The following is a 23,310-nucleotide window of genomic DNA, read 5'->3' as shown; positions in this document are numbered from 1 at the left end:
CAGCAGCAGCCGGGACAGCTACATGCCAGCAGCATCAGCTCCTAACACTGTGGAATGATGTTAATCTAAGAAGTTCTAGCTTATGGCCTTTGTCATCATGTCACCAGCTAATGTGGCCTTGTTTTGTCTTCCTTGCTGTTTCCAAGGGGAACACTATGCAGGTGGTCATCTGGATGGCTGAGCAAGGCACTTTGAGCAGGGGGAGAGGGTGTGCCTGCTTCCATTCTGTCAGCAGAGCCGTGGAAAAGGCTTTGGGATGAGCTTTCCATTCTGGGACTGTTGCTCCTATGACGCTGGCTGAGTTGTGACTCTGTTGGGCCTGCTTCCTTATGAACAGGGAAGTAATAAATATTCACATTTGCATGTTATTTTTATGATTGCAAAAATGCATATAAAATGCTTAGTACTGTGCCTGGAATATGTGGCAGTTTATTTGGTTTATTTTTCTTTACCTAAAAGGACAAATGGGAAAAGAGCTCAATTCACTGACAAAACGCTGGAAGCCCCAGGCTCCCAGGTAGGTGTCCTCACATTCCACCGGAACATCAGCTCTGGTCCCCTGCGGCCCAGTACCCAGAACTTTCCCCCTAAACCCAAGGGAGAACAGTTGCCTGCTGAGAGCACCACTCTGTAATTAACAGTGGCAAAGTTTTAATGAACCCCACAAGGAGATTATTTTCTGACACTTACTTTTCAAATCCTGAACTAGTTTCTATTCCTTTGAGATCAATTAAAAAGTTTTTTTTTATTTTTCATCTCTGCCAAGATGCCGGAGGCAACTTTTCAGCTGTGTCTTTTTAATGAGTTCTCCAAAGGGCTTCCAGCTGCAGGTTCTTTCGTGCACTAAGAGAAGTTGCAGATGCTCCAGGGGAGCCGGGCCTTGAAGACTTCAGAGGACCCTGAAGGCAATTTCCCTGTCAGGCTCTGAGGCACATGTTCCTTCCAGCCAGAAACTCTGGAGCTATTTCCAGCCAGCCAGGTGGGAGAAAGCAAAGGAGAACATTCTGGAAGGCTTTCACAGGTCAGGTAAAGGTTAGGCTCTCCCAGTTGGTTTCCTATTTGAGTCCTGACCTTGGTACAGTCAGGGGAGGAGCCAGAGTCCTTGGCAAATCTTCAGGGAGGAGCACATTTTCACCCTTAGCTATCCTGTCCCCAGACTCAGCCAGCCAACATCTTCAGTAAACTGGTAGATGTGCCAGGTGATCCCCAGGAAGTCAGCACGCAAAGAATGTGTCCATATGCTTGCTCACACTCAAACCAGTTTGGATGTTTAATTGAACTAATTAGTAAATTCATGATGCAAAGCATTTAACTTAAACTACTTTCTGGAAGTAAGTTTGCCTTCATGAAGCCAAGTGATGGAGCAAACTGATATTTACTGCTAAAGAAACACATTCTTTTGACATGTTAGAACTTGCATTCACACTGGTTTTGGTGTCCACAGTCTGACACATCCCAACAGTGTTGTGAAGGGAAAAGGAACCTGGGGTGGATATGATTCACTACAGACACTCCAGGCAGTGCAGATGTCACCAGGATATCTCTTCTGGAATTTTATAAAGAGACTTCAGAACATGACTTCAAAGTGGATACCTCCATTTCTCAAATTCCTCTTGAAAAAACAAGTCAACAAGCTACTAATAGATTTACCTGAAGTCATAGGCAGTTTGCATGTGTGAAAACTTATGTCAATTCAACTCAACTCACTTTAGAGAGATTCCTAGAGTGAAAAATAGTTGACAGAAATAACAACCGTAAGTGGTCATAAGAGGTCTCTAAAAGCATGGTGGATTTATCATACATGTGTATCTGTTCATCCTCCCCAGGAACCACTGAAACGGCAAAAGAGCTAAAGGCATAACCCAAGAAACAATAGAATGGGAGAGGAGATAAACGCAGAGAGAGAAATTATACTATTGTTTTTCATGTGGCAATCGTAAGGAGGAGTAGTAACTAACTCATCAGAAAGGACACTCCCAGCTCCCTAGCATGCAGAAGGGAAGACGGTGAGTTTACCACCAACATCCCTACAAGGTTCTAACGTGAGGGCCAGTGGAGGTTAGGGGTGTAACAATGTGAAAACAGGCAGTTGAGATCAAAGCCCATTTTTGAGGCAACGTCTTCTGACCTCCACTCCCTGCTCACCCAGCGAGGCAATGACTCACCCTAGGGAGGAGCTTAGGAGCTTATTCTATGGTGAAACGGAGGATAAAAAGCCCTGTATTCTGAACTCCCAGACAAAACAGAAGCCAGTAAGGCTTGGTCTGAAAACCTGAATGCTGAGGGTCGAGCAAACCCAGCCCCATAGCTCTTCCTATCCCTCTGGTTCCCACATGCGCCACATCCCTGGGGCTCACCCTCAAAGAGAACTCACTGGATAAATCACACAGCCCTGGAGATACTCTGCGGAGAGCACATGAGCCTCCAGTCATCAGCTGATCCTACGGTGTCAGCCAAAAGCCAAGACTGGGAAACATTCCTTGCCAAAGGCAAGGATGTTATCAGTTTTGACTCTGGGCTCTGATGCTAACAGTTATCAGATGTCCCAGGACAATGGGCTTCCTGGGTGCAGCAGGATAAGAGCAAAATGTTCTTAGCACTGCAACAGTGGGATAATTGCAAAAATATTTCTAGCTCTCTAACTTTTTAGTGCACAAAGAAGCCTCTGACAGCTTCCAAGCCTTGAACCATTTACAATACCCTTATAGTTGAACTTCCTGATTATGAGACCCTGTGTAATAAACTTGCAGAGCTAGTTCTGGGTCACTGTTCCTCCATCAGAGTACAGTGTCCCACATGGCCACACCTTTTCATGAAAATATCTCTGTGTCTTCTTTGTCTCTGTGTTTTTCTTTTTTCCTATTGCCCTTACTCAAGAATCCTTTTTGATGCTCCAGGGGTCACTGCAATATTAAAGTATCCTTATAAATCTCAACGAAATGACTAGCTAGACCACCCTAACGCCCTATATAAAATTTCATATATGGAGTTTCCAATGAGAGACAAACACAAAAGAAAAAGGAAATCAGTGGAAACAGGACACAGGGAAGAGAGTAGAACCCCAAAGTGCAGTAGTTGGATTCCCCGATTTTTTCCAATCTTCAGAAGAAGTAATCAGCAATTGGATGTTTGCTTGGGTGTGGGTGGAAGAGGGGGTTTGCAAGACTGTGGCTGTGCTCAGGGGGCACCCCAGGGTGTAGGGTGTGGAGCATGGTTGGGAGATTGGATGCCCTGAGCAAATCATAACTGAATAAACAAACACTGAGGACTTACATTGGGAAAAAGTGTTCAAAACTGTGGAATGGTGGGTTGGAATGGAGTAAGTGGTATGAAATCATTTTCTTTTTCAGTCAACTTTGTTGAGGTATAATTTACCGGCAATAAATGCTCATTTTAAGAGTATAGTCCAGTAAGTTATGGTAACTCACCATAAAGAGTGTAGGGATCATTTGTACCACACTAAAAATGCTTCTGGTGTCCATTTGACAGTGGATCCCCCTGCCCCAACCCTCTGCACTATACAACCACTGACCCACCACTGTAGAATTCTGTGACCTCAGTTCAGTTTGTTCCACGATTTCATATGAATGCAATCGTACAGAGTACATTCTTGTGTCCAGTTCTCTCTGGCTTCTTTTACTTAACATTCATCTGTTATTGCGTATATCAATAGATTTCTTTTTTACTCTGAGGAATATACCTGATGCATATTTCATACAATATAATATATATCATATAGATAATTTATGAACATTGACTGATATTTGCATTATTTTTAAGTTTTTGCAGTTTTTTAAAAAGTGGCTGTGAACATTTGATTGTATGTCCTCTGTGGACATATGCTCTCATTCTCTTTGGTAAATGCCCAGAAGTACTTACTTTCTCACCCAAAAGCGAAATTTCTAGATCATATACTGAGTGTACATCTCATTTTATCCAACACTGAGCTTTTGCCATTCCATTTTATATTCTATGCTAGTTTTCCATCACTACAGCAAATACTGGAGAAATCAACTTGAAAAGATAAAAGATTTATTTTGGCTCACAAATTGGGAGGTTTCAGACCATGGCTGACCGTCCCTGTTGCTTTTGGGCCTCTGACAAGCATATCATCGGAGAAGCGCATGGCAGAGTAAGACCACTCTTCTCCTGTTGGGAATCGAGAGAGGGTGAGGAGGTTATGGGGTCCCACCATCCCTTTCCAGGGCACACCGTGAATGACCGAGAGCCCTCCAGGGAGGTCCAACCTCTCAGAGCCCACCACTTCCAGCAGTGCCAACCTGGGGAACAAAGCTGGGGACACTATTTCAGTCCTCGACATACACTCCCACTAGCACTGTCTGAGAGTTTCAGTGGACCGATGTTTCACCAGAGTCGGGCTTTCTAACGTTCACCATTTTTACAGACTTCTTGTGACATCTGCCTGTCATCTTGGTTTGCATTTCCCTGATGACCAGTGATTCTGAACATCTTTAAGTGCTTATTAACCTTCTGCATATCTTCTTTCATGAAGTATCTGTTCAAACCATTTGCACACTTTTCATTTGGGCCATTTATCTTCTTCTTAGACTATAGTTTTTTTAAATATTCTGAATAAAGGTCCTTCTCACAAATATGGATTATACATATTTTATACAATTCTTTGGCTTACTTTTACACTTTTTTAAGTGGCGTTCTTCAAAGAATATGAATTTTTAATTTTGATGAAGTACAATTTATTACTTTCATGAAATCATGTTTTAAAAATGTATACATATAGAAATATGGATCATATGTGTATGTGTATTTTTGTACCTAGGAGAGTAAGTGCATGTCTTTCCTACCTCTATTTGCTGAGCTGGAGGTCCTGACAGTCTTTTGGCATCAAATGCAATGAAAGCCAGATCTTGGTTTTAAATACCCATCTGTACTATAAAGGGACAGGGCTCCCAAAGAGAAGGCTAATCCCAGAGTGACAATAAAAAGAGCCGATAATGTCTTTTACACCATAGAATAAGGAAGTACTCAAAGAATGGTGGAGTGCATCAGACATTAAAGGTGTCATTTGGAAGGGACTGTGGAAGCTACTATCTAGCCAATAAAAACAAATAATGAAAATAACAAATTATAACCCAATAGGTAAAATGTGGATTCATGACTCTGCACTTGTATAAATAAATAAATAACCAATAAAATAAGTGGAAAAGATCCACAAGTTTGTTTTGTTTTTATTTTAAGCAGGAGAACAATTGGTAAACATGGAAGAAATGATGTACAGAGTAGTCGCTTGGCTATCATTAGAGTGGTGATTGGTTGAGGATCACCCAGGACATTAAACCCAATGGACAAAGTTCTGAAGAGCATCACAGTGTCGATATAATATTACAATATTCCCAAGAAAGTTAGAGGGAAGCTGATGACCCCATGTCAAGAAGCCTAACACCAGTGTAATCAGTCCATCAAAAGTTCAGACATTGCCAGTGATTAGATGTGTCAGAGTCAGGTACCCTTGATGTACTGAGATGAGCACAGAGCTGTTTCTGGAATGTTCTTGCCAAGAAACCATGACCTGTATCTGATCTTTTGGAAATATTGAACATGACCAGGTACAGGGACATTCTACAGAATATAAGGCCAATACTCTAAAAATTATTGCGGGTATGAGAGTCTAAGAAAGACTGAGAGACTTTTTCAGGATGAAGGAGAATGATTTGATTAATACTTTGAGTGGACTACTGGGTGGCAGGTGGGGCAAGGTTGGAGGAAATAGGTCACCAGGAGCCTGCCTTAGGGATTATACTTTGTCCCTGCCTCCTGGCTCTTCCTCTTCCTTTCTCTGCTTTTTCTGGCTCCTTGAGTTGAGTAGTTTCCCTCCACTGTGCCCTTTTACCATGATGTTTTGTCTCATCTTGGTCCAGCACAATGGAGCCTGCCAATCATGGACCGGGACCTCTGCAACTGTGCAGCCAAATAATTTTTCTCCTCTAAGTTATTATTGTCAGGTATTTTGATCACAGTGTTGAAAAGCTGACTAACACAATCCTTCAATCCAAATCATCCTTTCCATTATATAAATGTGTATTAAAATTTTCAGATGTCAACTTTAGGTAATGCAAGGGAGTTTTGAACTTAAGCAAAGAAAATGTTTGAATGCCATTGACTTACGCTTAAATTTTCTGCACGAGCATGAACTATTTTTTCTAATTCTAATTTGATATACCTAGCGTATTTTTATTTGTAAGCAAAGAAAATAGTACTCATGTAATTTGAGTTTGTAAAGTTTAAAGTAGTGAAAAGACTAAAAAAAATAGTTTCTATATATCAAAATGGAAAACTATTTATAGCAAACAAAAACACAGGATTCATCTCTGTAAGGAACAAAGAATTCAAGTAATAATACAAGCCTTATTCTTTTCTTCCTTCCTTCATGCCATCGTTCATTCTGTGAGCATCTATGCAGCACTTCCCATCTGCCACGTCCTGGGACAGGCTGTCTAGACACGTGAGCTAGACAAGCAAAGGACATAAATCTGCCACTCACAAAGGATGGTACACAAATGGTCAATAATGACATAAAATCACCCTCTACTAGCTATGGTATGCGTAAATTAAAAAGGCATAACTTTAAACTGTCAAATTAAACTGAAGAAAGTTTAGGAATTATATAAATACATTCAGAACTCTGTAAACAAGAAGATAGTAAGAAAGAGGTATATATAAGATGGACAAGTAAGTAATCAATCTTTAAAAAGCAATTTCATAATATAATAATAGTTATTTTTATTTAACTCTGATGAAAACTCTGTGATATTAGTGTTATGTCCAACTTAGAGATGAACAAACCATTCAGATGCCAGGCTCTTGCCCAAAGTCACACAGCTGATAAAGAGTGATCATGACTCGCTGATGCGTCCAATCATTTATTCATACATGTAAATGTATTTCTAATATTTTACCCAGAAAGTATATATCTGGAAATCAAATAATGAATCCCAGGAACAGAAAAAGCTCATGCATAATCATGCTCCTCTACATTATTTACCATATATGGGAAAATCTAAATATCTCAAAATAATGAAGCAAATCATGTCACGTTCACACATTGGAATAGTATACAACTATTGAAATCATATTCATTGATAGATTTCACAGATTATTATGGTAAGTAGTAAAAAGCATAGAGAATGTTATATATAGCATGAGCTCTGTTACACTGAGAATATGTGAAAGTTAAAAAAAAAAAAAAAAGCCCGCCAAATGTTAATAAACTTGACTTAAAAACTGTGACCTTCTGGGGGAACTTTGCTGTTGTCCACTGTGAGCATGTATGTTGATTCAAAAGCAAGGAAGGAAGAGAGCTTTTCAAAAGCTGCTCTATATAACAAGCACAAAGAAAATGAAGCTCAGACAGATGGTGTGAGCACCCAGCCCCATAGCATGCTTACTAAAGCCCCTCCAGGGCCCAGCAAATGGAACATACCAGAAGGAATTGGGCAGTGCTCAGGGACATGGGTTGTGTAGCCAGGCAGACCCGAGTTCAAGGTTCAAATTTACTTAACCTCTTACCTTCTAAATTTTCTCATTCCTATGAAGTCTTTCAGTTTGGGTTTGTTAAACACTACATCACAGCCTACAAGCAAGGCTACTCACCCATTTCCTGCTGTGTCCCAAGCACTAATCGACTGTCTCAAATATTGTGACCAGTTAGGCTCCTAAAGATGGGGATCATGTTTATAGAGATAAGTGTGAATTCAGTTTAAGGCTTTTAGATACAAATAACAATTAAACGTATGTCCAGATAAAGAGTACAACTGGTCAGAATGTACAAATTTAAGCTAGAACCTTTTTGTTTATTTCAAAATAAACAATGAATAGTTCATTATAGTGGAAATTCCATCTCATATATAGTCGTTCAAATAATAAGAGAGAGCAGGGCGACCATACCTCAGACACCGAACCCCCCTGCAGGGTGAAGATGAGGTCTCTCGGGGTCTTGAGGCTTTGTGGATACTCTAAGTCATCAACATTTGAACTTTAAAATTTTGGGATGATGATGATGATGATTTTGTGGGGGGGGGGGGATCATTTGTTTTTGCTATATTTGTTCATGTTATCTCAAATCCTATTCGAGATTCTTCATTAAATTATGGCCCAAACTATGCTTGGAAACAATTTATATCCTATAAAGCTGAGATGGAGTTTCGAGGGGAAAGCACAGAGAACATGCAGAAGAAAAGGAACCAAGAGGAGAGAGACCGTGAAGGGAAGGGAGGGAGGAAAGAGGTGAGAGGACCAAGAAAATGGGAAGGAGGGAGGGAGGAGGAAATGATGGAGAAGAAAGAAGTGGAAAGGTGACTACCGGCGACACCAGTGAGCCGCAGAGGCTCCTGGCTCACAAGTCATGCTGAGTTCAATGGCAGCCGCTATCCTTGAGCAAAGATAGGAGCACAATTCACTTGTATACGGTCATAAAAGCATACGATTTAAAAATTCTTTAATTTTATTCGTCCTAGTTAGTTGAACATGACAGTAGACTGCATTGATGCATTTTGATAAATCATACTTCGATGGAGTGTTCTCTCTCATGTTTCTGATTATACGTATTGCAGGATCACATTGGCCATGCAGTCATACAAGCACATGAGGTAATAATGTCTGTTTCACTCTACTGTCCTTCCTACCCACATGCCCCTGCCCCTCCCTTCCCTCCCTTCTACCTAATCTAAAGTAACTCTATTCTTCCCTATCCCTGGCCCCGTTATTATGAATTAGCTTCCACATATCAGAGAAAACATTTGGCCTTTGGCTTTTTGGGTTTGACTTATTTCACTAAGCAGGATATTCTCTAACTCCTTCCATTTACCAGCAAATGCCAGAATTTCAGTCTTCTTTAAAGCTAGAGTCGATCATTTTATCTCAAATATTTGATATATATACCACATTTCCTTTATCCATTCATCTGTAGAAGGGCACCTAGGTTATATTTCAGCTATTGTGAATTGAGCTGCTATAAACATTGATGTGGCCGTGTCTCTGTAGTATGTTGATTTTAAGTCCTTTGGGTATAAACCAAGGAGTGAGATAACTGGGCCAAATGGTGGTTCCATTCCAAGTTTTCTGAGGAATCTCCATACTGCTTTCCATAGTGGTTGTACCAATTTGCATTCCCACCAGCAATGTATGAGTGTACCTTTTGCCCCACATCCTTGCCAACATTTATTGTTGATTGTGTTCTTGATAATTGCCATTCTAACTGAAGTGAGATGAAATCAGAGTAGTTTTGATTTGCATTTCTCAATTGCTAGAGATGTTGAACATTTTTCATGTATTTATTGATTGATTGTATATCTTCTTCTGTGAGGTGTCTGCTCAGTTCCTTAGACCATGTATTGATTGGGTTATTTGTTTTTGGGGTGTTAAGTTTTTTGGGTGTTAAGTTTTTGAGTTCTTTATAAATCCTAGAGATTAAAACTCTATCTGAGGTGCATGTGGTAAAGATTTTCTCCCAGTCTGTAGGCTCTCTCTTCACATTATTGATTATTTCTTTTGCTGAGAAGAAGGTTTTCGGTTTGAGTCCATCCCATCTATTGATTCCTCATTTGACTTCTTGTGCTTTAGGGGTCTCATGAAGGAAGTCAGGTCCTAGGCTGACATGGTGAAGATTTGGGCCTTCTTTTCTTATAGTAGTCGCAGGGTAAAGCATAAAATTTTTAAAAGTGTTTATTTCATGAAAAGCACGAAATGGCTAATGCACGGTGTCCTTGTTTTTCTCAGTCACTATAAAACAAGCCCAAGCATCTCTAAATTGGTGACCTACTTTTTTAGAAAATCGATGAAGCTCCTTCCCACTATGACATGAAACAGGCATCATTCCTGGCCATAAGGAACTTCCCACCTAGAGGAAGAAACCAAGAAGAAGCGGAGAGTGGAAGAGCTTGGGGCGTTCAGTCTACATGGGCTGCTCTCATGACAGCAGTGAGGGAGGACAGAGGTCATCCAACCCGTGACACTCCCGGCAGAGGGACCAAAGCATGCAAAGCTTGAGGTTGCAGGAAGTCTGACATGACCTGGAACTCATGCCAAGTCCACTGTGGCTTCAACCCAGACCAAAGGGAGAAGAGCCAGGGTTGCAGATTAATAGTGGCAAGTGCCAGGTTATCCAGTGCTTTTGGTCTTCGAAAGGAATGTGGACTTCATGTTGTTCAGCGAGAAGGCATGGAAGATTGTAAGCAGAATCTCTCTCTCTCTCTCTCTCTCTCTCTCTCTCTCTCTCTCTCTATATATATATATATATATATATATATATATATATACACACACACACACACATAGGTAATTGTCTCTGTATATATATAATATATTTTATATAATATAAATGTATTATTAATATTTATGTTATAATTATGTCAATTAATATATGACATATTTGTAATATGTTTTGCATTCTAAAAATATACTAGGAATCTTTCATTAATTTACTGAAATTTTTCAGCTTTGCCCAGAATAAAACTTCACCCAGGTTGAGGAAGGTACAGGTCAAGTGTTTTCACTTAACTAATTAATGCTTTAAAAATAAAAACCAAATGACTACACAATCTACTTTTATTGGACATAATTATGGGAATAATAAAATGTTATTTGTAGTACGCTACTGACTATTCAGTTATGGGATACAAATTTAAGGCCATAAAAATTTAATTCATGTAGTGACTATCTGCTGCCACCATTTAATTTGGCAACAATGCTAATTACCATATGTGAGGCCCATTGTGAATATGAAGCCTAATCCCTCTCTTCATCTACACCCACCCACAGACTGCGGACTGTGATCCAAGTCCATCTCTGCCTGCCTTCCCCAGGGTGGCCCCCTTGGTTCAGGTTCTCTATCTGTCACTCAAACACAGAGACTCTTCAGACAGCGATGACTCATAGGCTCTGATCTTCTTCCTTCCAAGCTTCCTCCACGTCAGCCAATGAGTAGCCTCTGTAACGACGTGTTCAGTCCTGTTACGCTGCTCTGAAACACTGAAGTACAGCCCTGTCTGGTACAGAAGCTGGTCCCAACCCCTCTCCACATCTTTCTTTTGCTGTACCCTCCTCATTGGCTGGAGTACAGCTTGCACATCCTCTCCATTCTAGGCCTTCCTGAGAGTGTCTGAGCATCTAGGACAATGCCCAGATACAGCAAATGCTCAATAAATGTCATTTGAATTGGCAAATTAATACATGAATAAGAAAATCATTAAGTATCTACATGGATATTTATGGACATAGAGTAAACATATTTGAGTAATTTATAGATAAATGAGAAATATCATGTCAATATTTTCTGTAATTCTCCACTTTAAGGTGGTCAATACATTTACTTTTGTTCAGTGCTTCATCTATTTCTTGACCACTGCACATAACTTCTCAACTGATCACTCCTCTCTAGGCAACAGGATAATGATTTCCTGAGCTTTATTATTCAGTCCATGGAGATAGACCTGCTTTGAGTGCCTGATAGTCCATGACCCGAATCATAGATGTAGCTCCTTCCCTTCTTGTGAGCAGTCAACACCTGGCTCACATCTGCAACCTGCACCTCTCTCAAGAGAAGAACCAAATGGGATCCAACACATTAAGCATGGATGTTCATCTCCAAAGCTTTACCCAACCAGGAAACACACACACTCACACACTCACGCACCACTGGTGTGCACATAAGAAAGACACTCAGAAAAACTTTAAAGAATCCTCTGTTTTATTATGTGAGTGTAAATAGAACCCCTGAGTCTGACTCATCATTTTATCAGAAGTTTCACTGAACTTCTTGGGGGTGTCATGGTGAAGATGTGACTCTGTCTCACGCGACCCTCTAAACACCAGAGCTTCTCCCAGGGCACCTCCTTGAGAAGAGGTGGTTGCTGGCTTCTGGCTTCCTTTACTTCCTAGATCCTCTATCTAATCTCAAGTACGATGTGCAGAGGCCACAGAACCCATCTCGCCACTGTGTGGAGGTGGGCAGAAGTCTTTCTTCTTTGCTGCCAACATCTAAGTTAGAATTACCCAAGGAGGAAGGGATTTTCAAATTCTCCTCTCATGAGGATGGTGCTCCACCTCCTCCTCATTCCCCTTATTCCTTCTGGGACAAGACTGGGACCTGTGAACCCATCACCACCCAAATTCTTGGGGAATATAATTTGCAGTGTGGTCCCAGGAGTATTTATGTCCTTATTACTACAAGGGTTTCATGTCTATAGATCCAGCTGGGTATTAAGTCATCACCCAACAGCTCCTGTTCTTCTGAAAGTCCATCCCCAGGGCCCAGAGCAATGAAGACAGAATGACAAACAACACTTCGTTCTCCTGGTGGATGTGGAATCTGAGCTGTGTCCCTGCAGGTGTCCCTAGGGATGATCTGGGAGGGCTTGGTAGAGGTGACCTCACCATAAAAGTTCCCACTGAGCAGGCTCAGTCCCTGCTTCAACCTGCATCAGTGACAACGCTCGCACCCAGGAAGGCCCCTTTTCAGAAGCTGCTGGAGAGAGTAAGGTCCTAAACTTTGACCTTCAACAGTTTCCTTGATCTCTGTGCAATTGACTCTAAACCTATCTAGAATTCTGAGGCAAGACCAGAGCTAAAACCACAGAAAGTAGAGCATGTTTTGCAAAGTGTGGTAGTTCAGAGAGGCTGGAGTCTGGGGAAGGAAAGCCTCCAGAAGTCAGGACACTATGGAAAGTGTAGGGTCGACTGAAGGGTGGGAAGTTTCCAGAGCTTAAGATAGGGTTGACATTGCAGAGGTGCAGTCAGAGGGGCCTGCTGAGCCTCAGTTATTAGTACTTATAAACTTCTATAGAACTTTTGGGTTTTTCCTTTCCATAGCTCCTGTGTCCATGTGGTTGGGAAGATGGCTACCAGAAAAAGTTAAGGAAAAGTTGAAAGGCTTGATTAAAACACAGGACATGTACTTCAGCTGTCATTCCTCATATGATATCTTTTGTCCATCCACCCATCCATTCAACAACTACATGTGCATCGTCTAAGTTTGGGTCACTGTTCCAGAAACAGCAACTGCTCAGACCCAAAAGAAACAGCCCTGCAAGAGGGTGGGGTGGCAGCGGACCTGAGAGCAGAGCTCTGCAACTTTGCAGAGTTGCTTATCTGAGAGTATCAGAGATTACTTCTGTGAATGCTGTCCAGAGTAATGGCGTTTCTCCTTGCTTATGCCCAGAAGGAAAACAGCCAGATTATCCTGGGTAGTATCAGGAAGCAAAATACTTGATGCAAGTTTCACTTGCTAAAGCCCTAAAACTAGTGAATGCAGAGAGAATCAGATCTCTTTGAAATTGCACCTGTAAAGCTCATTCCTTCATTCATCTATTTATCTTTGGTCATTTATTGAGCACCTGCTACATGCAATGTACTTTGCCTAAGTTACAGAATAAGAGAAAATCAACTGATGAAGAGAAAGTAGGAACAACATATGTAAACTAAATAAATAGAGAAAGTGAAAACACAAGACCTATGGTCCTTTCTCAAAAATAACAAGACTTGTGGTTGGGGTTTTGGCTCAATGGTAGAGCACTTGCCTAGCATGTGGGAGGCACTGGGCTCGATTCTCAGCACTACATATAAATAAGTAAAATAAAATATCCATCAACAACTGAAAAAATATTTTTAAAAAATAACATGACTAGTAATTCTGAAAAATAATTTACTCTGTAACTGTCATGATAGTACAATGTGGATTTTTCAATCAAAGATAAACAAAATTCTGCAGAAATGGAAATAACATATGACCCCTTGTGTTCTCTTAAATGAGTTATCTGAAATAAGTCTTCTTTCTGCGTGTTTGTGGATTAAAAGATTTGACTTAGTGACTGAAAAACATTGCTGAGTCAGTGCCAGGTATAGACCACGACTCTCTATTTCCATTTGCTGTCTCATCCAGATCTGCTTTTGGTCCTCAGCACACACCTCTTGGCCACAGCAGTCAGGCACCATCAGGAGGGCATGACACAGAACCAGACATGGGTCACAGAATTCATTCTTCTGGGATTCCCGCTCAGTCCGAGCACACAGATGCTCCTATTCGGGCTGTTCTCCCTCTTCTATGCCTTCACCCTGCTGGGGAATGGGGCCATCCTGGGCCTCATCTGCCTGGACCCCAGGCTGCACACCCCCATGTACTTCTTCCTCTCCCACCTGGCCGTTGTCGACATTTCCTATGCTTCCAACAATGTGCCCAAGATGCTGGCAAACCTCGTGAACAGGAAAAAGACAATCTCTTTTGTTCCCTGCATAATGCAGACCTTTTTATACATGGCTTTTGCTCACACTGAGTGTCTCCTCTTGGTGGCCATGTCCTATGATCGGTATGTGGCCATCTGTCACCCCCTACATTATGCTGTCATCATGAGCTGGAGAGTGTGCACCATCCTGGCTGCTGCTTCCTGGGGGTGTGGCTTCCTCCTGGCCCTGGTCCACGTGGTCCTCCTCCTGAGGCTGCCCTTCTGTGGGCCTCACAAGATCAACCACTTCTTCTGTGAGATCCTGTCTGTCCTCAAGCTGGCCTGTGCTGACACCAGGCTCAACCAAGTCATCATCTTTGCTGCTTCTGTGTTCATCTTGGTGGGACCCCTGTGCTGGGTGCTGGCGTCCTACACGCGCATCTTGCTGGCCATCCTGAGGATCCAGTCAGGGGAGGGCCGCAGGAAGGCCTTCTCCACCTGCTCCTCCCACCTCTGCGTGGTGGGGCTCTTCTTTGGCAGTGCCATCGTCATGTACATGGCCCCCCAGTCCCGCCACCCTGAGGAGCAGCAGAAGGTCCTCTCCCTGTTCTACAGCCTTTTCAACCCCATGCTGAACCCCCTGATCTACAGCCTGAGGAACGCAGAGGTCAAGGGGGCCCTGCGGAGGGTGTTGTGGAAGCAAAGATCAAGGTGAAGCGACGCCAGGGGCGTCTTGAAGGTAAAAGGCGTGCTCTCTGTGAGGTTGAAGGTAAAAGGCGTGCTCTCTGTGGGTTGTGGGCCCAGGAATGCCAATGCCTGAGAGTCTCGTCTCTTAGATTCACGGTGTCAGGAATGATTAGATGCTGTCCCTAAACAGGTATTGACCACAAAGCATAAGCAGGAAGGCACAGAGAGCACAGGCCATGGAGACAAGTGTCAGGAGGGGTGAAGCACAGGGGCCAGCAGCCATGAACTCCTACTGCCAGAGCTACCCCATAGGGGCTTCTGATCTTCTGAGGCTTAGTTCCCAGAAATTTCTTCTTGAATCTTCCATGGCTTGCATTTCTCTTATTGCCCTAAGACATGCTAATTACCCCATGATGTATGCCACTGCCGGGGTACATGGTAGCCTCACAGAGGAGACCCTGGCCTGGGTGAAGCAGACCCTACCAGAGTGTAGGGAGGCTTGAGTAGAGCAAGAATATGACCCAGAACTTCACACTGGAAGGTCATCCGAATGAGCCTCAGAGTCCCTGTCGATGAACAGCGAAGTTTAAATTTATGATTTCTTTCCTCCTTTTTTTTTTTTTTTTGATATAAAAGAGTGAGATCAAGATCTTTGCTTCATCTCATTTTCCTCTGTTTCATTTGGTTAGGAAAGGCTTGGAAAGGGAGCACATTTGGAGTAAAGATGAGAGAAAGTTATGAAGGAGTTGCCTTCTCTGGAATTCCGACGACAAAGCTAGATGTGGGTGGCAGTTCACTATGGTGATCAAGCAAAATATTGTAAGAGTAAATAATTTTGCCAAGAGAGAAACCCTCCAAGAAGACGGATACTTTGATAAAACGCGATGAACCACAACTTAGACCAATACATCAAGGCCCTGATAAGGCCTTTAAAAACTTTTTTTTTACAGACTGCATTTTGATTCATTGTACACAAATGGGGTACATCACTTCATTTCTATGGTTGCACATGATGCAGATTCATACCATCCGTGTACTCGTACATGTACATAGGGTAATAATGTCTCTCTCATTCCACCATCTTTCATACCCCGCCCCCTCCTCCCTCTCATTTCCCTCTACATAATCTGAAGTTCCTCCCTGATAAGGCCTTTGACAAATTTCAACAACACTGCCAAGGGCACCTACTCCAGGGGACGTAAATCACTTCTCTGCACCCAGGCAGTCAGAATGACATGAAGGAGTAATTGGTCTTGTTGTAACACAAGATCAGGACCCAAGTATTCAGCACAGAGAGACTAGGGGTTCCTTAACACAGCAAGTATGGGATCCTCAGAATTCTCTGCTATTCTTCCCCAGCATGAGTGTCACATGCCATTTGAGTGTATAATATGGGATGATGTTATATTATTACCTGCTGCTTGTATATCTATTTTTTCACAATAATTTTCTTATATATAATTATTACTCCTTATTTTTCTGTTCTCAGGAAATAAAGAGTCAAAGGGCAATGTTTTCCTCCACCTTCTCTCTAATGCATTTTTTTCCTATCAGTTCTCAGAAGGTCAAGTTGCAAGCTGTTCAGCCTGGCTGTCCATCTGGGCAAACCTGTAGCCTTTGGTCATCTTATGATACTTATCTCCACAGTGTGGGGCTTTTCCAGCCCACAGAACCCTACAAACCCTGCTCTGCACCCTGAAGATAAAAATCTGAATGAGGAAATAAGTACTGACCCTTAATGCAACTACAAAGCACTCTGGAAATTCTTGTGTGCCTTACTCTGAAAGTAAGAAAAAAGGCAATATTTTCATATAAAAATAATTTTCTAACTCTTCCTAGGAAAATTATTTTATTCTCTAATATATGCATACCTTGTATTATGGTTAAAATTCTAAAAGGGAAGGATAAGGAAAAAATAGAGAAGAGCTTATCTAACATAAAGCATAAACCATATTTCATATCCCCCTCCCTCTCATTGTGTACAAACATAGAAATGAAATGATGTACCCCATTTGTGTACAATGAATCAAAATGCAGTCTGTAAAAAATTAAAAGCTAAATAAATAATAATAACAATGATAAAAAAGCATAAACTATAGATTTGGATTCAGAATTTTTCATTTAGGGACCATGAAAAGAATCAAGGATGGTATTCATTCTTATGTCAGTTCAAAAATGCTTGGGAAAGAATAAATCAAAAAGATCAAACTTCTGTAGATGGTAACTATTATAGAAGAATTAAAAAGAATTGTCTTCTAGCACCCCTGAATGTCCCTGTGAGAACCAACCACACACACACACACACCACACACACACACACACACACACCCCCCAATAATATATTGGGGGTGGGGGCAGGGAATGCCTGAGTATGAGAGGTCACTATGAATCGTACAGTTCTTGGATGATTTTTTTCTTGTTTTCTTTTTAGTGGGAGGATTGAACCCAGGCCTTGCAGATTTGATGAACAAATTTTAATTGGGTGCTTGACCTCCTATATTTTCTTCCAACATTAGTCATGGTTTTCAAAGGGCTGGGAATAAAGAGAAGAGACATGAAAAATTCTGCTGAGTGCTTCACAAATGTTACCCCATCTTTCACCAATAACTCAGTGAAGTGGGTGTTATTTTCCTTGTTTTCTAGATAAGGAAACAGCCTTTCAGAGTGATTTAGCCCCTTGTCCTGCGCCACCCAGTCAGTGATAGGACAGAGTTGAGACTGAAGCTTGGACTCATTGCTAACCAACACGTCTTAGTCTTCTTGCCCAAACAACACAGATTTTAGATTAACATGGGTAAGGCCTCAGCAGGCACATGATGCAGAAGAATCTGGAATAAAAAAGAGTTTACATTGCCCTCAAGACCAGGAAGAATATGATCTTGAGCCAGCCCGTCTTTGGGGAATTCCTCACTACCCATGATGAGAGTAGAAATCCTCATCCTGGTGCCCTACTCCTTCCCCAATAGTAACTGCCTCTCCTTGTTTTCCACAAAATCACCAGGTCCCAAAGGGCATTGCCATAAAGGGGGCAGTCTGAACTAGAAGCATCAGGCTGTCCTTGCATCATATCATGCCCAAACTGATCTTCTTTCTCTCATTAATTTGCCATCTGTTTGCTTTTCCCGTGTGATGAACGCTTTCCCAGCGAGCTTCCCTGCCTCTCTTGTGTACAGACTCTTGGTGGAGCTGCCTGACCAGGGCTCTGTGCTGTTGGGACCACAGGAAATGCAGAACCTAGCCCAGGCTTGAGCTGGGACACTTTCTAGCTTGGATTTGTATTTCAGTTGTGCCAGGGCTTACTACTAAATCTGCTTCTAACAGCAGCTTGGTCTCCTCAATCCTGAGTTTCATCTGAAGTCAGGTGTGGATAATAATGCTTCTCCCAGCTACTTCACACAACTTTTATGGGTAGCGAACGAAATCATGCATGTGAATCTGATTCATATGTTTTTTGATGTGGAAGGTCTAAGGATAATGAGAATGAAAAGATCATATGGCATGACAGAGTACTGGTAAAATCATGACTAAACAACCACAGAGCTGTAAGAGTCAATTTTATTCCAAAAATTCCTAAATTATTACAATACTTAGAAGAAAAAAAGTCTCAAAAAACATGGTCTGTGTGAGTTTGGAGGGTTTTTAAATTCTTTTATTTGGTTGGTAATCTTGGGGAAGGTCTCCATCCAAGGAGGAGGAAGGAACATGCATAAAACGTTTGGAATGAAATAGTTCTCATTGTTCCTGATGGGAGATAAACTGTAAAAGAAAGCCTTCATGAATTTTTACATTCTATACATAGTTGCAATTCCAAAAAGATTCTTGAGATGGTATTTAGGATAGCAAATAAATAGAAAAATCATTAGTCTATAGCTTTGTCATATTCTTTCTCTTACCTGCAAACTAAGAATTCTCATCAGCTATGTGCCTAGAATAGCTCCACTAGGAAAGGCAGGTCTACATGTGGAGATTCAAGCTCGCCATGGTGCAGCCTGCTCATGGGCTGGGTTCCGACACTCATAGCTCGTGGTCAGGATGCTAGGGAGATTAGGGATATGTGGGAGAACCAGTAAGGTGAAGGAACAGACAGGAATAATTTCTGTTTAATGTTTTACCTGGGAATGAGAAGACAAATAAGAAACAAAATAACCATCATCATATGTCCCTCAGAATATCCTATAAGAGACAAAAGTGATTTATTTTTGCCTTCCCAGAGGAAAAAGCTGGAATCAATAGGCAGGCTTATTAGGGAAGCAGAGTTAAAAATCAATAAGATAAATTATTTTCTAGCATCATGAAGTTTCCAGCAGTGAGGGCTTGGAATTGGTGTGTATTGCCATAAATAGACAAATGCTGAGTGAAGGGTACACACATTGAACAGGCATTTAGAATAGATTCTCTCCAATGCCTTTTCAACCTTAAACATTTTATGATCTTGCAAAATCTTTTTATCTTATTTTCTTAGTGTGGGGGAGTTTAAGCTGATTTTAAACTAACTTGTAGTTGTTCAAAGACTTTTAAATGGTAACTCTAAGAGAATGTCTCTCATGTCAAAATCCTGTCTTGTTCTTCTGGATATTGAGCAGTCAGCAAAAGAAAACACTCTCAAGTAGGAGAGAGGAGTTGTATAGGTTTCATGTTTAGGGTTCTCTCAAGGAAATTTCCACAACCACCACTTTATTCCTAAATCTATGTGATTTCACATTTTAAAATATTCGCTGATCGCCAGTGATAGTTGCTCAATGACTTTGCTTTAAACACAGAGCAGCAACAGATAAACCAGGATAAAAGGAATGAGAAAGACAAAACCAGCTTCCAAGGTGGGACAAACATCTCTGCCGACCACAAACGAAATATAAATGCAGACTGTGATCCAGCTGGGTCTGGCAGCTGGCCTGAGTGGACACAGCCTTGCTTAGGAAACTGAGGACATTGAAGTGCTTCACGTGGTAACTGGGAACTGAAGTTGGGCACCTTTCTTGAAAATAGGATCTGAGAGAAGGTGGGAGGGACTCCCTTTGCTTACTAACAGAGACCAGAAATTGCACCTACTCTGCCTTACCTGTAAGAGGACCCACGCATTGCACTACAGACAGAAAAGGAATCTACCTACCCACCCCAGGTGCCGAGATCTTCAATATGCCCAATATTATTATGGGGGAAAATCCTAAGCCATTCATGCAAGATGCCAGGCTGGAGGCAGAGGGACAGGGACGTGGACAGGGAGAGAACTGGGTCTGTAGAGTGGCCTCCAAATCCACTTTCAGAAGCTGGAAAAAAAACAGTCAAAATTATCAACAGGTAAAATATCAAATCGCTTCTGTCGACATTCATTGTTTGTCTTTAGGAATGATATGACACATACTTCATATCCGTATTTTCCAAACAGGTAAATAAATAGTTTTTTTTTTTTTTTAGGCATGACCACTGCTTTAAATGATTGAAGAGATAAGAAGAAAGGAGTTAGAAAATACTAGATGGATCCCAAAAAGAATCAGTTACAAATTTTATAAATAAAACATATAGTCCCTGAAAAAAATAGTTACTAAATTTCCTGAAATGGGGGGAAATCAACAAACAAGATATATTCTAGAAGAAACACATTAGAAGAAGAAAATTGTGAAATAGAAGGTGGAATTTTGTAATTAAAATTTTTAAAACAGAAAATTTAATTTTAAAAACAGAAAATGAAATACAAAGCACTGAGAAGCTAGATTGAGATACAATAGTCATTTATCATATAGAAATAAAGAAAGGAGAAAATAGGGAAGGACATCATTCTAGAGATTTTCTTTGTGATTGATGAATACATGAATTCTCAGAACAAAAGAGTACTCTGAATATCAAGCCATACAACTAAAAATAAATCCATATCTGGACATATTATAATGAAAGCACAGAATGTTAAGGAGGAGAAAGATAATAAAAGCCTCACAGAATAAAAATAGAATAATTTAAAAAAGAGTAACAAGTAATAGCAGACTTCCCTGCACCAAACCAGATGTCAGAAAATAATATTCAACACGATGAAGAAAACTGTTATAATTTCATACTCAGCTAAACTATCAATCCAGAAAGGGAAAAAATAAAATGTCGAAAAGTCAAGTAGAAATGACACTCCTTATATTTTCAATAGAAGTATTACTGATGAGTAAAACTGGATAGAAAACAAGAGTTTCAGGGTACATTAAGACACATGCTAAGTGCACATTGATAGAACATGTTAGTAAAGACAGCTGTTGAAAGCAAACAAAAGAGACAAAAACCTTTTGGTTACTGTACCGGTAGATATAATAACATGGATGAGTAATTAAGTCATAGTACAGTCCTTGATGCTATTAGAAAGATGAAGCTCCTGAATAATTGTAGACTTCACTAGAAACATTTATAAGTTAAAACATTTATAAGTTAAAAATTTCAATGTGACCTGGCACAGTGGCACACACCTGTAATCCCAGCAGCTCAGGAAGCTGAGACAGGAGGATCGCAAGCTCAAAGCCAGCCTCAGCAACAGGGGAGGACCTAGGTAACTTAGCCAGTCCCTGTCTCAAATTAAAAAAAAAAAAAAAAAAGATCTAGGGATGTGTTTCAGGGTTAAGTGTCCCTGGATTCAATCTCTGTACCAAAAAAAGAAAGAAAAAAAACTTTTTAAAAAATGTAGATCATACTGACCGCGTGGGGCTCATCTTTAGACAGCTGTACTGGCTGCTAGCTCCGCCATCACTCCTGAGTGGCTACCCCGGCCTCTCAGCCAGAGGCAAGTCCTGTGTCCTTGCAGCCACAGCTACATGAGTGGCTGCTCTTGGTCTCTGCCAGCTCAGTAGCTCTCCTGACCTGCCATGCTGACCACCGTCAGCCTGACCAGCCATTGTCTGGGCACTCTGACAGCAGGTCCAACAAAGGGAGGGCCACACACGGGAGGAGGGAGGAAACAGTGCTGACAGAGTCGAGTTGCTGAGTGAGCTGGTGAGACGGATGAACCCGGGGAGGAGCAGACCCAGCGAGAGGAGGAGCGAGGTAGGAGGAGGTGGCAGGGACGAAGGAACAGGGCTGAGATGAGGAGGAGAGTCAGAGCAGGGTGGTAAGGAGGGAGTGAGGAGAGGAGAACAAGTCACCTCCCAGGGGCGCCATGTTTCCTTTGAAGGTATTCCACTTGCGGCTGAGAGTTTAGGTTTTTATTTAAGGACATTGGTTTTTGTTAACTTTGACAGCAAATGACAACAACAACATCTGATCCGTGCTCAAATTACTAAGCACCCAGTTAATGCCACATGACACACAGGGGAGATGAATATTTCTAATAAAGCATAATGATCTCGATTGGCCTATTAGACAAGCTAGAAAAGCCATCTTTGTAGCTTATGAAATATAGAAAAGAGCATCCGTGGATATCAGGTACAGTGAGATTTTAGAAGAAATGAAAGAGAAATAGTGAAAATAAAGTGGTAACCCCCAAAAGTTGTTCTTGCCCTTGACCAACCATTGAAATTACCAGGAGGCTGTTAAGAATTCTGAGTCACATATAGCTGACTTCAATAAGTCTCTGGAGATGAAACCCAGGGTTAGTATTTTTTTAAGACTCCCCAGAAAGGTCTCATTTTCCATTGACAATTTTTAAGAATAATAGTCCATTGCTTTTAAGAATAGTTCATAGATAGGATGAACCTACTTTAAAATCCTAAAACAAGCCCCAGTAAAAAACGTCTGATTCTGATGAGCCTAAATGTTTTCCAGTTTGATTTCTCTTTTAACCCAGTGAAGAACAAATGAATCGTTGACCACGGCACAAAAAAGTGACTGTCAGAGACAGACAAATCTTACCCCTCTTCTCCAATAGGCGAAAATCTGTAGGCCACACAGTGTTCCAGATAGATTGGGCAGAAATAAAGTCACTCTAAAACTATGAAGAAGCAGCAGAAATGCAAAGGAATGTGCAACTGTTGAAAGAATAGAAAGATTTCCAGTGATTCTCGCTTCAAATCGTCTTGTCTTTCCAAAGCTCCTGATGGTGGGGTTTCCAAACAGTGAACTGGGATGGATACTTCTTCTCCGAGTATGTTTCTTGGATTGAGGTTCGACTTAGCAGGCGAAGCTGCTGAATATAGTTGTGATGACTGTAATAAGGAAGCCCAAGGTTTGGGGCAGAGGAGAGAGAATAAGCAAGAGGAAGAGGAGGAAGAAGAATGAAGAAGAGGAGCCTAAAATGGCGCTTACTCAAGAGAACACAAGCCACTGTGTTTGCTGTTTCTAGGGATAGAGGCAGGTCCATGTTTTGTTTGAATAAAAGATGACTTTTTAAAGTTTTCATTCTTCTTTGAACTTGCAATAATATATTATGGTACCAAATATGGAGTACAGCAAATTTTATAATGACTGTCCATTTTCATGATTTTCTTCTTCTGAATATTTTATTATATACCTCTAAGACTATGAC

General features: G+C 41.2%; 1 protein-coding gene across 1 annotated transcript; it reads left to right on the top strand.

The window, feature by feature from the left end:
• Positions 1 to 13,974: 13,974 nt before the first annotated feature.
• LOC306668053 (olfactory receptor 2A5) lies at positions 13,975 to 14,907 on the top strand (the record flags this gene model as incomplete). Its single annotated transcript, XM_079151088.1, has 1 exon — positions 13,975 to 14,907. The coding sequence occupies one exon, from the start codon at positions 13,975 to 13,977 to the stop codon at positions 14,905 to 14,907; it is 933 nt and encodes a 310-aa protein (XP_079007214.1).
• Between the last annotated feature and the right edge of the window lie 8,403 nt (positions 14,908 to 23,310).

The sequence above is a fragment of the Sciurus vulgaris genome, assembly GCF_902686455.1.
Source record: "Sciurus vulgaris genome assembly, chromosome: 8".
NCBI classification, from domain to species: Eukaryota; Metazoa; Chordata; class Mammalia; order Rodentia; family Sciuridae; genus Sciurus; species Sciurus vulgaris.
This window is presented reverse-complemented; position numbering and strand designations above follow the sequence as displayed.